This window comes from Nomascus leucogenys, chromosome 5 (genome assembly GCF_006542625.1).
Source record: "Nomascus leucogenys isolate Asia chromosome 5, Asia_NLE_v1, whole genome shotgun sequence".
NCBI classification, from domain to species: Eukaryota; Metazoa; Chordata; class Mammalia; order Primates; family Hylobatidae; genus Nomascus; species Nomascus leucogenys.
In genome coordinates, this window is record NC_044385.1 from 12,649,397 (window position 1) to 12,667,700 (window position 18,304).

The 18,304-nt window shown below is 40.1% G+C and overlaps 1 protein-coding gene and 1 pseudogene across 3 annotated transcripts in view; one reads left to right on the top strand and one right to left on the bottom strand.

The window, feature by feature from the left end:
- B3GALNT2 (beta-1,3-N-acetylgalactosaminyltransferase 2) overlaps positions 1-18,304 on the top strand; it is a 60,498-nt gene that overhangs the window by 10,634 nt on the left and 31,560 nt on the right. For all 3 annotated transcript variants that reach the window (XM_003267284.3, XM_030812647.1, XM_012506543.2), the window contains 3 exons: positions 4,531-4,631; positions 9,593-9,786; positions 14,744-14,839. In XM_003267284.3, the coding sequence (XP_003267332.2) occupies positions 4,531-4,631; positions 9,593-9,786; positions 14,744-14,839 (391 nt within the window). The remainder of the gene's footprint in view (positions 1-4,530; positions 4,632-9,592; positions 9,787-14,743; positions 14,840-18,304) is intronic.
- Positions 11,782-12,372, bottom strand: LOC100590634 (annotated as a pseudogene).

Below are 18,304 nucleotides of genomic sequence, written 5' to 3' on the forward strand. Positions count from 1 at the left end.
AGTTGTGAATTTTTTTTTTTTTTTTTGAGATGGAGTTTTGCTGTTGCTCAGGCTGAAGTGCAGTGGCACGGTCTTGGCTCACTGCAACCTCCAATTCCTGGGTTCAAGCGATTCTCCTGCCTCAGCCTCCCAAGTAGCTGGGATTACAGGCACCTGCCACCATGCCCAGCTAATTTTTGTATTTTTAGTAGGGACAGGGTTTCACCATGGTGGCCAGGCTGGTCTCGAACTCCTGACCTCAGGTGATCTGCTTGCCTCAGCCTCCCAATGTGCTGGGATTACAAGCGTGAGCCACCAAGCCCGGCCTAGTTGTGAATTTTCTTGTCACTAATAGTGCTTACTCATAGTAGCTTTCATTCCTTTTCAAGACAGGTTTCTTTAGTTCATGGTTGCAATGATAATAGAGCCTATTACACAGCAAATGAAAGACCTCAGAATCATCACTACTGTCAGAACCACCTCCAAAAGCTGTACTTCCTGTAGTATTTCCCTGTTAGAAAATAATGATTCCTCTACCAGTTGCTCAGACCAAAACCCTTGGTGTTACCCTGATTTTTCCTTTAACCTGCCACATCCATCAGCATACCTTCCAGATGCTGCTTAGACCATACCCAGAATCCGACCTCTCACCACCTTTACCACTGCCATCTGATCGAGGCTGCCATTACGTCTCACCTGGATTATTGCAGAAACTCGCTTCTCTGAACTTACTGCTTCTACCTTTGACCCCCTACATTTTGTTTTCCATACAGCAGCCAGAGTGATCCTTTTAAAATTAGTCAAATTATGTCAATTCGCTATTCATACCCCTCCATTGACCTCCTTTCTTGCTCGGAGTGAAACTCCAAGTCTTTGTGGTGGTCTTTGACTTTATCTACATCTACTGTCCCTACACTGGCCGCCTTACTGTACTTTCATATACTAAAAGTGCTCCTGCCTCGGGGCCTTTGCATTTGCTACATCCTCTCTCACTAATGTCCTCAGGACTCACTTCCTTCAGGTCTCTGCTTAGATGTCACTCTAGCAGACAGCCCCATATTAAATAGCAGCCCACCCCTATCTTGTTTCTGTCTTCCCTTAGTTGGCTTTAATTTTTTTTTGGTAACACTTATCACCAGCTGGCATCTGTATTGTATTTAGTTGTAAAATTGTTTGTCTTTCTCCACTTGAATGTAGGTTTCATGAGCACTGGGGCTTCAGGTTTTTTCGTTGGTGTATTCCCAGTACCTAAAATCTAGCTTGGTGCAGACTAAGGCATTCAACAACTATTGAATGAATGACTCAGAACCAAATGTAATGAGTAAAGTTAATATTCAGACATTCACCACTAATTTGTTTGCCATCGTAACAGTCTTGCTTTAAATTTAGCATGCTTGATTTGTGTTATGAAAATGATCAGCTATCTGTATAAAAATAGATATTAGGCAAAAACACCTTCCTGGGACACAGTAATTTTGTGGATCTAGTAAGAGTACCTAGTAAGATGGCTAAAAAACCAAATTTGGTACATACTTGCAATAATTTAGTTAGCACATTTATTCATTTCCGTTTATACTTTTATTCCAAATGCTAGTTGTTTATGAAAGGTATTCTGCCTTAATTGGTAATTAGTAACAGAAACTGCATTTCTGTGGTTATGGCGTATTTTCCATTCTTGCATTTCACCAAAGGACCCAAACTCAACACTAAGTACTTCTGTAAGCAGATAGTGTAGTATGTGTGGTAGAATACAAAGATAAATACAGTATAGCCTGAGTGTTAGGAGGGGCTTGACATTTAGTAGAAGGAAATAGGTGTAGTAGTATAATAAAATGTTGTATGTGCTGTGATATAAATAGATATCAAATAGCCCGGGGTGTTTGAGAAACTCCTAACACTTCTATATAACTTGAGCACAGGGCTTGTGCCGGTGGGGGAAGTGTTGTGGTACGGTGTGAGAGAAACAGCCAGGAGAGGTAGGAGAGCAGAGAGGTGTCTATAAAGAAAAGAGGGGGGAAGCATATGACTGTGAGAGGCAGACAGTGAGCAGATCATGTATAACAGGCACGTAGAGGGTTGAGTGGAAGGATGAGACCTGTTGTGGCAAGGACTGCTGAGGGGCTGATCTACAGAGGTGACCTTATGAGAGAATAAGGTCATTGAATGTAGAAAATGGAGGAGGAGGCTAGGAAGATTGCTAGTGTTCTGACTTGGAGAATAGTGGAATCATCAATCAAAACAAAAATACTACATGAGAAGAGCAGGTTTCATGGGAAAGAAGCTCAGTTGTGTATATGTTGACCTTGAGGTTCCTACAGACAGTGGTGTACTGGTAAAGGTTTACTAACTGGCTCTCTGGGAAAAATGATGCTTATATGTACATACATGTTTATTATAAATTTTATTGACATAAAGGATATACAGCATGTAATTGACAGATAATAACCTATACAATACTGTTTATCGTAAATTCCATGAAACCAGTTGATTCTCATAGAACGCTTTTGTTTGTCAGACTCTATGACCAACTTACGGTTGCAGTTAACAAAAGAGCGTAGTTGTGACAGAAGTCTTTCTTTTAAGTTAAACAGTGAAGACTAAAGTGACAACTAAGATATGTCAGCTTTACACTTAATAAAGTCAGTGACTTCTATGCTGTATCAGGTAATAGTTTTGGAACACTGGAATCGTATCTTCCTTGACTTTTTTTTTTTTTTTTGAACTATTCACTCCATGATGGCTATAGATAGACACATCACATTAAGCTTAATTTGCATTATCAACATTTTCTCTATACTTTCTTAAGTCTAGACAGTCAACAAAACAATAAGCCAAACCCTTACTTGTATTATTTGCCAGTTTCTAGGGTGTGAATATTCCCACCATGGCCAATTCAAGTGACTAATGTGACATCACTGAACACAGAGTGGGGGAAAGATAAGCAGTAGCATGCCATATATACTATTTCCACCATGTAGATGTAATAAATATAAATGATCTCAAGAACATAAATAATAGTAAAATGTAGTAAAACATTAAGTGATTAATTTGAGTATTTCCTTTGATTTTAATATATACTAATTATAAGATTATATAATTTAATTTTAAATAAAGGCTATGTTTAATAACCATCTCACAAAATTTCTGAAAAGTTGACAGTTGGCTCTCAGAAGCCAGTAGTAGCAGACTTTAGCACACAGCTGTCTGTGGGTTATCTGGGTGAAGATGTCCCATGAATTACAGGTCCTTTACATGGGTCTAAACTACAGTTACTAATTCAGGTCCAGACACAGTGGCTCACACCTGTAATCTCAGCACTTTGGGAGGCCAAGGCAGGCAGATCACTTGACGCCAAGAGTTCGAGACCAGCCTGGCCAACATGATGAAATCCCGTCTCTACTAAAAATACAAAAATTAGCCAGGCGTGGTGGCACACACCTGTAATCCCAGCTACTTAGGAGGCTGAGGCAGGAGAATCACTTGAACCTGAAAGGTGGAGACTGCAAAGAGGCAAGATTACATCGTCACATTCCAGCCTGGGTGACAGAGCAAGACTCTGTCTCAAAAAAAAAAAAAAAAAAGAAAACAACTAGAGTTACTAATTCAGGAATCATTCCCATGCTATTTGAAGCCTTGAGAATAAGTAATATTGTCTAGGGAGAGGAAGTAAAAAAAATGAGTAGATTGAGAAAAGACCCAAAGGCAGAGCCCTGGACTAATACCACTCTCTGGACAAGCTGGGGAACAAGAGCCAGTGAAGATGACTGAGCAGGCCGCAGAAGGAAGGGAAGAGAGCATTTTAGGGAGCTGGGCAGTATCAAGCCGTAGAGAAGCCAGGAAGGTAAGAGTTCAAGAGTGTCTATTGATTTAGCAGCAGCTCATTGGTTACATTAGTGGAATCTCAGTGGAGGTGGTGATGTTAAAGTTAAAACTCTTGTTTTATAAAATGAGTGGGAAGTAAGAAACAGGCTGCAATTTTAATTTCTTTGTAGGACCTCAGTGTAAAGTGTGGTGGCAAGGAAGGATGGAAGGTGAAGAGAATAATTAGAGTCAGGACTTTATCATGTTTGTAATGTGGAGGGAAGGAGCCACTAGTTACGGGGGTAACCAGTGAAGCAAGGTCTAGGAGAGAAGGGGATTTCCTCTTGGATGGAAAGACCTAATCTTCAGCAAAAGGAACACCTTCTGAAATAGAAGAAGGCAGCAAAGGAAAATTTTAGATATAGATATGTTTTTAGGTATGGGCATGAGAACTGACTTTACTATAGTTTGCTTTTAAATGATATGAACATTTGCTCATAGCGAGGCCAGACATATTCATACTTGCTTTAATATAGCATTGCAATAAAGGACTCATGCATAAGTAACTTGGTAGTTAGCAACTTTCAGTTTGCTTGTTCCCCCATTTTGTCAGATTAGAAGAATAAAGGTAGAGAATTAATCCTCATAAACACTTGTGTCTCAAAGTAAAAGCTCTGAAATGGGCATGAGGAAACGTGCATGTGCGAGGTGAAGATCAGTAACTGATGTTAATGCCAACACATCTCTCAGTGTGCTTGTGAAGTTCATAATAGGTGCTCATGGCTGTGAAGTGCCTGAGGAAGACAGGGAGGATCCTTATTCCTGTAAACTACTCAACATCACAAATCCAGGTAAGTCATCTTTTCCCTTGACTGCCATACACAAGCTTGATGTTGAGTAAAAGTTGCTAAGCTTAATAGTATGGAGTCTGATTTTATTTTTTATTATTTTATTTTATTATGTGTTTTAGAGACAGGGTCTTGCTCTGTCGCCTAGGCTGGCATGCAGTGGCACAGTCATGGCCCACTATAACCTCAAACTCTTGGGCTCAAGTGATCCTCCTATCTCACCACCCTGCTAGGACTACAGGCACGTGCCACAACAACTGGCTAATTTTTTAATTTTTTGTAGAGTTGAGTTCTCGCTGTCTTGCCTGGGCTGATCTTGAATTCCTGCCCTCAAGGGATCCACCAGCCTCAGCATCCCAAAGCACTGGGATTGCAGGCATGAGCCACCATGCCCTGGAGTCTGTTTTTAATAGACTAAAATGTCTTTCATCCAAATTTATGTCTCATCTTTTTTTTTTTTTTTTTTTTTTTTTGAGACGGAGTCTTGCTCTGTTGTCCAGGCTGGAGTGCAGTGATACCATCTCGGCTCACTGCAACCTCCACCTCCCGGGTTCAAGAAATTCTCCTGCCTCAGCCTCTCTCGAGTAGATGGGATTACAGGCGCCCACCACTGTGCCTGGCTAATTTTTGTATTTTTAGTAGAGAGGGGGTTTCACCATGTTGGTCAGGCTGGCCTTGAACTCCTGACCTTGTGATCCACCTGCCTCAGCCTCCCAATGTGCTGAGATTACAGGCATGAGCCACCATGCCCAGCCTGTTTCATCATTTTTGACAGATGGACTTGGGGTATCTGTAGAGATTCTTTACAGAATCAGAACTTTAGGATCCAGGAGACTTTATTTTTCAGTGTGATTCATATGCATTTGGAAGTTCCTTATGCTTAGATAAACCCTGAATTACCAAATTTTGAACTTTTGGAAAACTGCTGATTTTACCAGTTAATTTATAATAATCTTGAAGAAACAAATATTCTGAATCAACTTTCTCTTAGAATTACTGTGTAATTTATTTCTGTAAAAGAAAAAATAGTAAAAAATTTAAAACACAAGTAACATTATTTATGCCTTAAAATTAAAAGTTTGTAAAAATTCTGGTGAGGATAAAGAAAGCTGCTCCAGCACTTTGGGACACCACGGTGGGAGGAGGAGCACAAAACCAGCCTGGGCAACATAGTGAGATCCCATGTCTAAAAAAAAAAAAAAATCAGCCAAGTATTGTGGCTCATGCCTGTAGTTCCAGTTGCTTGGGAGGCTGAGGTAGGAGGACTGCTTGGGCCCAGCAGTTCGAGGCTGCAGTAAGCTATGATCTGCTCCCGCTACTGCACTCCAGCCTGGGTGACAGAGCAAGACCCTGTCTCAAAAACAAAGACAACGAAGAAAGCTGATCCTAACTAGGTTCTCTGTGTCACCGGGGAACCAATTTTAGGAAGTTGATAAGTTTTTAACTGTCTGTGTTTATTAGCACTTCCCATTATGTTCAGCTGTGTTTCTAAGGGAGGTTATACTTCCAATTCTTAAATATGCTGATTAGGACTTCTGGTATTTTAAGGTTTGTTAAAACTGTATAATTAAATAACACCTCACTTTTATAAGCAGTCTCCATGGCTCTCAATCCAAGCTTTGCCATTTTCTAGCTGTGTGACCTCCTCTGCCTCAGTTTTGTCATCTGTAAACTTGGGATAAAAGAATCTCCCTCATGGGGATTGACATGAGGATGAAATAAGTTGATACATATGATGTATTTAGAATAATAGTTCCTAGAAAGTGGAAGGTACTGAACATTATTTTAAAGAGCCTGCCATTTTATAAAGCTGGGTTTCAAACAGCTTTTTAAATCGGACAATATATTCAGGTCTGTATTACAAAATAGAGGTTTCTTACTTAGGATGTCTGTGAATTCAGTTAACATTGTAAGCAAATTTTATGTGTGAATTGTGTGCTGGGGAGAAAGTCCTTTGGCTTTCACTGCAGTCTTGTCTTTTTTTTTTTTTTTTTTTTTTTTGGAGACAGAGTTTCCCTCTTGTCGCCCAGACTGGAGTGCAATGGCACAATCTCGGCTCACTGCAACCTCCACCTCCCAGGTTCAAGTGATTCTCCTGCCTTAGTCTCCCGAGTAGCTAGGATTACAGGTGCCCACCACCACGCCTGGCTAATTTTTGTATTTTTAGTAGAGATGGGGTTTTACCACGTTGGCCAAGCTGGTCTCAAACTCCTGACCTCAGGTGATCCACCCGCCTCAGCCTCCCAAAGTGCTGGGATTATAGGCGTGAGCCACCACGCCTGGCCTCACTGGAGTCTTAAAGGGATCATAAACCTCGTAGAATGTTATGTCACTGATGATGTGGTATCCTCCAACAAATTACAATTGAAAATCAAACCAAAACAAAAAGAAGCCCTTCACTTTTATATTAACTATATTTTTATTTTCTTAAGTGCTGTTATTTATTAAAAGTAAAGAAGTAGAACTTTATGTTAATAGAACATTTTCATATATGTAATACCTAGGTTATGAATTTTTAAATGTGTATATAACTAAGTTAATATTGAACCTAATCTTATCTTTTCGATGATCCAAAGGCAGTTATGGTTATTTCAGTAGCTGAAGGTCATGGTAAGCATTAATCATCATAATACTGTGGCTGTGGTAGAAGGTTTAATAGCACTGTAATGCAATGGGATTTCCTGTGTCCACGTAACTTGAAGCTCAAGGCACATTTCTTTTAGATAAGAAAATATCTAAAAATGCTATATTATAGTTGACTTACTGCTTTTAATAAAGAGGTTTCTACTATAGATATCTATTATTTACTGAATATCTTAAAGAGAAAAAATTGTATTGTTGTCCATTATGTTGTAGTCTAGACTCTCCAGTTAATATTTGCCCAGCCCATGACAAAAAACTGTATTCTCCCTTTTTTCCCTCCTGTTCATGTCTGTAATTAGGTAGGAGTCATCACTTCCCTTTAATCCCATTTTATTGAATATCTACTGAGTGTAAAGAGCTTCTAGGAAGTCCGATGTGGGCAACCAAATGATCTCCTAGAGTATAGGAAGAAAATATAATTTCTTTTTTTTGAGACAGGGTCTTGCTCTGTTGCCCAGGCTGCACTGCAGTGGCACAATCTCAGGTCACTGCAGCCTCTTCCTCCCAGGCTCAAGCAATTCTCGTGCCTCAGCCTCCCAAGTAGCTGGGATTACAGGTGTGTGCCACCACGCCCAGCTAATTTTTGTATTGTAGAGACAGAGTTTCACCATGTTGCCCAGGCTTAGAATTTCTATTTACCTGAAAATAAGAAAATACAGTCTTTATTAATACTGAATATATAGACTCACCACAATATATGCATATAGTTTGTAAGTAAATAGGTGTGTGTACAAATATTTTTAACAGATAGGGTTGTGTAGTCAGCAAAACTTGAAAACCACAACTCTAAAAGATACAAAGAACTTTGATATAATCTTTTAAAATAGGGTTTTATATTATTAAAGTAGCACTGATATTCCCTGCCTATGAACTGCTTTATTTAATGTATTCTGATTCATTTATGGTAATTAGAAAATTTATTTGAAGGCTGGGCACAGTGGCTCATGCCTGTAATCCCAGCACTTTGGGAGGCTGAGGCGGGAAGATTGCTTGAGGTCAGGAGTTCAAGACCAGCCTGGGTAACATGATAAGACCCCCATCTCTACAAAAAATTAGCAAGGCCTGGTGGTATGTGCCTGCGGTCCCAGCTACTCAGGAGGCTGAGGTAGAAGGATCCCTTGAGCAAAGGAGGTCAAGACTGCAATAAGCCATGTTCATGCCACTGCACTGCAGCCTGGGTGACTGGGTGACTGTCTCAAAAAAAGAAAGAAAAGAAAAATTATTTGAAAATAACTGTTTTGGCACTGATTAGACAGCCATGAGGGAGTGGAAAGGGGACTGACTTTGGAATCACTAAATGAGACTTGATTCCTGGATCTGCCACTTTCTATGACCTTAGGTGAATTGCTTAATTTTGGGCCTCAGTTTCTTAATATGTAAACTGGAGATAATGCCACAACCACAAGGGTAGTAGTGAAGATGTAAATGTGATGGGAAATGGTACATAGAAGAGGATTCAAAACTGTGTGTTTGGTCGGGCGCCGTGGCTCACGCTTGTAATCCCAGCACTTTGGGAGGCCGAGGCGGGCAGATCACGAGGTCAGGAGATCGAGACCACGGTGAAACCCCCTCTCTACTAAAAATACAAAAAATTAGCCGGGCGTGGTGGCGGGCGCCTGTAGTCCCAGCTACTCGGAGAGGCTGAGGCAGGAGAATGGCATGAACCCGGGGGGGCGGAGCTTGCAGTAAGCCGAGATTGCGCCACTGCACTCCAGCCTGGGTGACAGAGCAAGACTCCGTCTCAAAAAAAACAAAAAAACTGTGTGTTTGATATGCTTATCTTTTATCAGTGCTGTACAGCAAGAGTTTTTCAGTGTTATTTGAAGTGACTTCAGTTGCTTATTTATACCGTGATAGTTGCCTGATGTATCACAAATATTTTAAATTGCCTAACAAGAAGTAGGATTTTGGGAATTTGCAGAGTAAGACCAAATTTACTGATTATTTATGACTATAGTCAGTACTGTTTTTATTATTTCTGTTTATCCAACCCTTCCAAATAGATGCCTTCCAGTTGACTTAAATTTAATATCTCCTGTGGCATTTATACATATATATGCACACATGTATGCAAAAAGCTATTAAAGCAGTTCTGATAATTAACTTACTTAGATGTGGCTGAAAACTTTATTCTTAAATTTCAAAAATGTTTATATAGAAGCAGCCATTTTTCTCAAGCATTTTAAAAAAATTCTTGCCATTTGTGAATTATATAGCAAATGATTACCTAGGTTTTGGCATTAAGCCCACTTCACTACTTCTTACTGGTAAAACAAAGGATTATATTTGTTCGATTATATAAACCTGTTCTCATTACTTAGTTTTGAATCAGGAAATTGAAGCGTTCAGTCTGTCCGAAGACACTTCATCGGGGCTCCCTGAGGATCGAGTTGTCAGCGTGAGTTTCCGAGTTCTCTACCCCATCGTTATTACCAGTCTTGGAGTGTTCTACGATGCCAGTGATGTGGGTTTCCAGAGGAACATCACTGTCAAACTTTATCAGGCAGAACAAGAGGTATGCACTGCTCTGTACAGGTTTTTTCTCTTTTTTCTTTTTCAAAAACTTCAACTTTTCCTTGTGACATACAGTAAGTAGATTGAAAGACTATATAATTCTCTCTGGTTGAGAGACTTTCACCTTTCTTCCCCTGTTGACTAAATCCACTGTAGTGTGATATAAGACTGGTTTGGGGATAGATTATCTATGAATAAATGTGCTATATCTAGAAGAGAAGGAGTTGACTAGATTAGAAGTCTCCAACCTAAAATTCCCTAAAGCCTAGGGAATTTCAAAAGTTGGTAATGGATATTAAAAAAGTTTAGGATTCTTAGGATAAGTGAGTATTATTGCCTCTTTCTTCCAACTGTAAAAGTCTGTAATACAAGGCTAATAACTGCTTCAAATCTTTTTTGTAATAAGGATATAGAGGGAATAAAAGTTATTCTTTTACAGAAAACCACTGAGGTTTCTCTATTTCTGATATGTGGGGAAATCTGATTTGTTCACAGAGTGCATCTGAAGGAGTAGCATGGAATTGTATTTGAAGGATCTGTTTTTTAGTTTTAAACATGAAGAAAACTTGAAGGAATTATTCAGTAAACAACCCTATAGCCACTAACTACATTCTACAACAGTTAACGTTTTTCTGTATTTGGTTTATTACATATATATATTCACTCCCAAGTAGCTGAGATTACAGGTGCTTGCCACCACACCTGGCTAATTTTTGTATTTTTAGTAAAGATGGGATTTTGCCATGTTGGCTAGGCTAGTGTCGAACTCCTGACCTCAAGTGATCCGCCCTTCTCGGCCTCCCAAAGTGCTGCCTCAGCCTCCCAAGTAGCCTCCCAAAGTGCTGGGATTACAGGCACGAGGCACCACACCAGGCCTGGTGTGCTTTTTCTTTGTCTGTTTTGTTCAGGGCGTGCTACATGTTTCTTCAATCTGTAAATGTATGTCTTTTACCAAATTTGGGGGATTTTCAGCTATTAATGTCTTCAGAACCTTTTCTGACTTCGCTCACTCTCTCTACTCCTCCTGGGATTCCAATTACATGTATGGTAGATCTTTCAGTATTGTCCTGCAGATCACAAGACTGTTCATTTTTTTCAGTGTTTTTTCTCTTTTCTAATGTAGATAACTTCTGTTAATCTGTATTCAAGTTTAGTGACTCTTCTGTCATCTCAAATCTGAAGTTAAGCCTATCCAATGAATTTTTTATTTTAGATTTATTTTAAATATTATACTTTTTAGTGCTTCAGTTTCCATTTAGTTCTTTTTTACTGTTTCTATTTCTCTAAAATTTCCTATGCGTTCATTGTTTGAGAATATTTTTCTCTACAGCCTTGACCGTAGTTATAACAGCAGCTTTAAAATCTGTGTACCCTTATTGTAAGTCATCTCGGCGTCTGTCTTTGTTGATTATTATCTTTCCTCTAAAATATGGGTAACATTTTTCTGTTTTATGTCTAGTATTTTGGGGGGTTTTTTGGTTTGGGTTTTGGTTTTTTTATTGTTGTTTGACAGGGTCTCGCTCTTTTACCTGGGCTGGAGTGCAGTGGCACAATCGTGGTTCACTGTAGCCTTAAACTCCTGGGCTCAAGCTATCCACCCCCCTCAGCCTCCTGAGTAGCTGGGACTACATGCCTGTGCCACCATACCCAGCTACTTATAAAATTTTTTGTAGAGCAGGGTCTCGCCATGTTGCCCAGGCTGGTGTCAAACTCTTAGCCTCAAGTGATCCTCCTGCCTTGACTTCCCAAAGTGCTGGGATTACAGTTGTGAGCCACCAAACCTGGCCCTTATCTTTGCATTGTATCCTAGATATTGTAAATAATTCATTGTAGGAACTCTGGATCCTATTATATTCCTCAAACAGTACTGATTTTTTTTTTGTTTTAGCAGGCAGTTAAATTGGCTAGACACAGACTGTAAACATTGTCTCACTTGCAATGAGAAACAGCTAAAATCTTTTTTTTCCTTTTAATTACATTTATTTTAATGCTGAATTTACTCCCGTGCCATAAGTTTTTGTTTCTTCAGTTTCTTCTGGGATATCTTTTTCTTATGGGGAACCTCCTCTTCTGGTTTAGGAACAATCTGTTCCTTTTCCATAAGGATCATCTCAATGTGGCAGGGAGAGCTCATGTATGGGTTAATCCGACCATGAGCTCTGTAGGTCCCGCGGCGCATCTTAGGTGCTTTGTTCACTTGGATGTGCTCAATGACCAGAGAATCTACGTCTAAACCCTTAAGTTCAGCATTACTCTCCGCATTTTTAAGCATGTGCAGCAAAAATTCAGCACTCTTTTTGGGCCACCAACCTTGTGTCCAGCCCCACTGCTTGGCCTGCGCACACCTGCCAACTCCACCATTGTAACGTCGGAATGGTACGCACTGTTTTTGTAAAGTGACATCTTTCAGATACTTCGTGGCTTTTTGTATATGCATACCCTTGATGGCCTGAGCAGTTTCACGAGTGTTCTTAAAGTGAACACGAAGATTGGAACCTCTTGATTTGCATGATTTCGTGGAGTTCTCTGGGTCAAGTGAATAGCGAACCATTTTCACAGATTACCTCAGGCTGCTTAGGGAAAGAGAGTGAGAAACAGCTAAAATCTTTATTCAGTTTTTCTGGCCTTGGATGAGCTACTTGGGTTCTGCCTTGTATGTGTATTTCATGAGTCAGCCACAGATTTGGGCAGAGTTTATATGAAGAATTTACGGTTCTCTCTGTGATCCTTTCCTTTCTGGGAGGTTCCCCCTAACGCCTTTTATAAATTGATGTGTTTGCCCCAACTCTGTCCTCTTAATTTTCAAGCAGAAAGACTACAGATTTTCATTCAAATTTCTAGTTGCCCTAGAGTTGTATCTTCAGACAAAGAGTCAAGAAGGGGCGTAGGGAGGAGATGCGTATTTGGAGCCTTTTCCTTCTTCCAAGTTGTGATTCTTCTCCAGGTTCTGCCTGTTTGTTTGAATTCCAGTGCCTTCAAATCATTGTTTTTTTATGTTTCATCCAGAGTTCATAGTTATTATCTATAGGAGAATTGGTCTGATATTACTGGCAGCAGAACTCTGTTCAGTTTTTTTAAATGTGTTTGTATTATTAATGTTGATTATTAGCAATGAATACAATGTTAGAGACTCACCAATAAATATACAAATAAATTTGAGATTAAATTTCTTTTTTGTAATTTGCCCTGTTCTTTCTCTAAATAATCTGTCGTTTGTTGATGTGTTTATAGACATAAATATAAAACAGAGGGAAGAGTAGGATTTCTACTGATGATGCCATCTATAATGATTACAGTGAGAAGAGCTTTGTATACTCAACTATAGGGTCCATATATGATTGTAGTTAACAGTTTCATTGATACTGAAGATCAAATAGTTAATTGAAATAGCAGTACTCTGAGTATCACTGTTATCTAGAAATTAGAATTAATCTTGAATTTTTTTGACACACTTGTTTATCTTAGTATATATAGTTTTAAAAAAAAAACTATTAGCCAGGCGCAGTGGCTGACACCTGTAATCCCAGCATTTTGGGAGGGCAAGGCAGATGGATTTCTTCAGCCCAGGAGTTAGAGGCCAGCCTAGACAATACAGTGAGACCCCATCTCTACAAAAAATTAAGAAAATAGGCAGGCGTGGTGGCATTTGCTTATCGTCCCAGCTACTTGGGAGGTTGAGGTGGGAGGATCACTTGAGCCCGGAAGGTTGAGGCTGCATTACAGTGAGCCATGATTGCACCACTCACTCCAGCCTAGGTGACAGAGTGAGACCGTCTCAAAAAACAAAACTATTTATAGTGTGCGAGTTATCAATCAAGTAGTTTGGTTCAGACATACAATATTTTGATCATGTCGATATAACCTTTAGTTGCCGTATTTTTAACCAGGGAGGAGTTAATCTTTGTCCTCAAGGAAGGACTAGTCTAAGATGGATGCTAATGGGTTCATGGGTAGTCACAATGCAAAAACTATTCTTATACTGCATTGCTAAGAGCTGGTATTCATGAAAGAAATAGACATAATCCATTGAAATGTGCTTAATTTTGAACCCCTGCATGGTTTTAAGAGCTTAACAGAAGTTTCCCCTATGGTAAGTTGGTATATAAGAATAGGCATGAGAATGAGGAAATGTTGCCTAGAGGAAATGGGAGGGCCCAAGAAAACGATAGACATAATGAAAATCAGTCCTTTTTTTTTTTTTTTGAGACAGTGTCTGGCTCTGTGGTCCAGGCTGGAGTGCAGTGGTGCAGTCTTGGCTCACTGCAGCCTCCACCTCCTGGGTTCAAGCGATTCTCCTGCTTCAGCCTCCCAAGTAGCTGGGACTACAGGTGCCTGCCACCACACCCAGCTAATTTTTGTATTTTTAGTAGAAATGTGGAGTTTCACATGTTGGCCAAGTTGGACTGGAACTCCTGACCTCAAGTGATCTGCCTGCCTCAGCCTCCCAAAGTGCTGGGATTGCAAGCGTGAACCACTGCACCTGGCCCTAGTCCTCTTTTATATTCCCTTTTTTGTTTTGTTTATATTTTCTTCTGAAGATCCTTTTTGAAGGGAGTTTCCTGAGTGCTTTTGTTCCCAGTAAAAATCTGTGTCTTTCAGTTTAGTTTTAACCCTTTGGGGGAGTTTTGACACTATAATGTGTTGGCTTAATTTAACAACACTGCTCACTTCCCTGAATATTTTTTCTTTCAAAGTGGGTTTTTTTTTTTAAGGTTATGTGGATTATGTTTAGCATTTGAGAATTTCATGACAACTTTGATTACCTTAAATATCATTATTTAATAACCATGACTGCACTAGAAAACCCAGTGATGCCAAAACCACAGTAGAACCATGTTAGTGACCATGGTTAGGGCCATTGTGGATTTAGCTGACCAAGATATAAGGTTTGAAAACTTGTTGCATATGCAATGTATAACGTGAAGTATTTTTTCTTGTCTTTTTCTCCCAATTTGTAGGAGGCCCTCTTCATTGCTCGCTTCAGTCCTCCAAGCTGTGGTGTGCAGGTGAACAAGCTGTGGTACAAGCCTGTGGAACAGTTCATCTTACCAGAGGTACAGCATGGCAGGAAAAGACTGTAATACCAATGCAGTCCTTCGTAGGAGTGGGCATGTGCTTTCAGGGGCAGGCACTTGATATTTTCTTGTACCAGGGCAGCACTCCAGAGTGATAGATGAAGGCACCAACTGTGGATGGGCTAAAACATAGCACTCTGTATTCAAACCTCCTGGGGACTTCATGAGGCCTCAGAGGTTCCAAAACCACTTTTTGAAAAACATTGCACGTTGCCGTAGTTTATTTAGTGGAGTAGAGAACTGCACAACTGTTTTAATGACAAAGGATGGTGTTGGGTGTGGATTGATGGAAAGACCAGACAGAGATTTGGGTAAAAATTAAATAATTTGCTTATCTAAAGAATGAAAAGAAAAAAAGTCAGTGCAGACAGGATAATGACAGAGATGGGCCACATTTCCAAGTTAAATAAAATTTCTCCAAAGGGTGAACAGTTGTGGATGATAGCCTGAAAAGGTACCTGTCACCTTCTGGGTCCCTCCAGGTCCAGTCGTAACTAGATAGGCACTAAAGAATGCCTTGCCTGCCAGGTGCCCTCATTAGTCCTGGAGTTAAGCCACACAGTATGGTCACAGAGTGTGACAGAATCAGGATCAGACATGAATAAATTATTCATTCATCAGTTTCAGCCTTTCTAGGCTGTTTTAGTCTAGGCTGAGTACATTCCTGAACACAGTGCTCTGGAACCACAATTGGGGTCAGTTTCCTAGACATCTCTGGGATTCACTTTAGATCACCTATAGAGTTCATCCCGCAGCATCTCAGCTGGGTTAAGGTGTGGAGGCTAGACAACTGACCGGCCCTGGTGACTAACCAAGAAACTTTTTCCTACCCAGTCTGTGGGGTGCCATTCACAATTTGTTCAACAATAGGAACCACACATTTTTATAACATACTGTGGGTCTTTGGAATTGAGTACAAGTAGTTGAAACTGTATGTTAATTCTGTCAGTGTCAAAGGGATATCCTTTTCATTTGTATCTGAACTTCCACTTTAAAAACTTCTGAATACACTGCTCTCAGCATACTGCTTATGGGCTAGCCTGCTCCGCAAGAGCAGTCAAAAAATAAATTAAAAAAAAAAACAAAACAACTTTTAAATAAAAGCCAAACTAAAACAGAGGGGTGGAGAAAAAGGAAAATGTAGATATGCTAAAGGAAAACGAGACTACTAGAATCTCATATTTGGAGATAATCACATTTAACATTTTTGCTATGTGTATATAGTTGCTAGGATTATGCCATTCATTCTACTTCATAATTTACTTACTTTAACATATCACGAACGTCTTTTGATATGATATGCTCTATTATTTGTAATGGCTATATAGAATTACATTGTATGAAAGTATTGTCATTTAACTCTGTATTTGGGTATTGATAGAGTTTCAATTTTTCGGTGTTATGGAAAAGACTGTAGTAAATATCACTGCACTTCTGTTTTATGTGTATAACTGGTTACTTTCTTAGGATGAATTGTTGGGTCAAAGGGCATACACATTTTTAAGTCACATGATTCCTTCCTGGAGGGGAGTTTAGCAATTTGTATCAGTGTGAACAATCATTAGCAATATATGAGAGTGCCTGTTTTCCTACATCCTTTTATTAATTTCACATATGAACTTTTTTCCTTTTTAAGTGCAGTATGTGCCATCAAAGTTATCTTTTACTTTAGGAGTGGTGGTTCAGGTCGGGCTCAGTGGCTCACACCTGTAATCCCAGCATTTTGGGAGGCCAAGGCGGGTGGATCACAAGGTCAGGAGTTCAAGACCAGCCTGGCCAAGATGGCAAAACCCCGTCTCTACTAAAAATACAAAAATTAGCTGGGTGCAGTGGCAGGCTCCTGTAATCCCAGTTACTTGGGAGGCTGAGGCAGGAGAATCGCTTGAACCCGGAGGACAGGTTGCAGTGAGCCAAGATCGCACCACTGCACTCCAGCCTGGGCCACAGAGTGAGAGAGACTCCATCTCAAAAAAAAGAATAGTGGTTCAGATACATAGTGTTGCATCTCAGTTTTTGCAGGAAGCCATTCTTTGGTTTGTTCATTCACATGAGGTACTTAATCTCACTGTGTCTGTTTCCTCCTCTAAGATGAAGGTGCTACCCCACCCATTTCAGATGGTTATTCTGGGGGCTAAATGATTTAACACACATAGACTGCTTAGAACATGCTGCCATATACCACGCATTCAGTAGATCAATAGATGTTGTCATTATCATTATACTCCTCCTCTGGATTGAGGGGGTCCTATTCTTTAAGAGCAGTGTTTCTTCACCAGGGGCAATTTGCCCTCTGCGCACAGAGCAGTGTATAGAGACACTTTCAGTTGTTAAAACTGGATGTAGGGTGATACTGGCATCTAGTGGGTAAAGGGACAGGGATTCTGCTAAACATCCTGCAGCTACAGGGCACCACCCCACCCCCGCCCCAGCAAATAATTATCTGGCCCAAAATGTCGTTGGTGCTGAGATTGAGAAACTGTATTCCAAAAGAAAGTCACATGGGGTGCAGCAAAGAGGAAGAAAATAAACTTTAATGCTTCAAGCTAATCGCAGTTTTATGGAGTCTGCTCCATTATCTTGGTCAGCCTTATAGAAAGAATTGCAAATTTTGATTAGTTCATAAAAAATATTATTTTCTCTTAGAATGTCCTTGTTCTTAGGAAATACATGCTGAAATACTTAAAGTTAAAAATTCATGATACCTATATTTTATTTTCAAGTGATCCAACAACAGAAAAGTGTGTGTGTAGAGAGAGAGAAAAGGCAAATGTGGCTAAATGTGAACGATTGGTGAGTCTAGGTGATTTGAATGGTAATTTGAACTTTTCTATAGGTTTGAAGTTTTTCAAAATAAAAATTGGGTTGGGGGAGAGGGGTTAACCTTCCTTGCTTGTGTTCAGGATGGTATATCTGGCAGTGGGTACTAATGATGGGAAGTACTCAGCCAAAATAGTGAGTTACCTTTGTAGTTATTAGGACTTTTTTTCCCCTAATTTTTATTTACTTATTTATTTTTTTGAGACAGGCTCTGGCTCTGCTGCCCAGGCAGGAGTCCAGTGGCATGATCATAGCTCACTGCAGCCTCAACCATCTGGGCTCAAATGATCCTCCTACCTCAACCTCATGAGTAGCTGGGACTACAGGCACCTGCCACCACGCCCAGCTAAATTTTTTATATCTTTTTTTTTTCTTTTTTTTTTTGAGACAGCGTTTTGCTCTGTCACCCAGGCTGGAGTGCACTGGCATGATCCTGGCTCACTGCAACCTCTGCCTCCCACGTTCAAGTGATTCTCCTGCCCCAGCCTCTCAAGTAGCTGGGATTACAGGCACATGCCACCACACTAGCTAATTTTTGTATTTTTTAGTAGAGACAAGGTTTCACCATATTGGCCAGGCTGGTCTTGAACTCCTGACCCCAGGTGATCCACCTACCTTGGCCTCCCA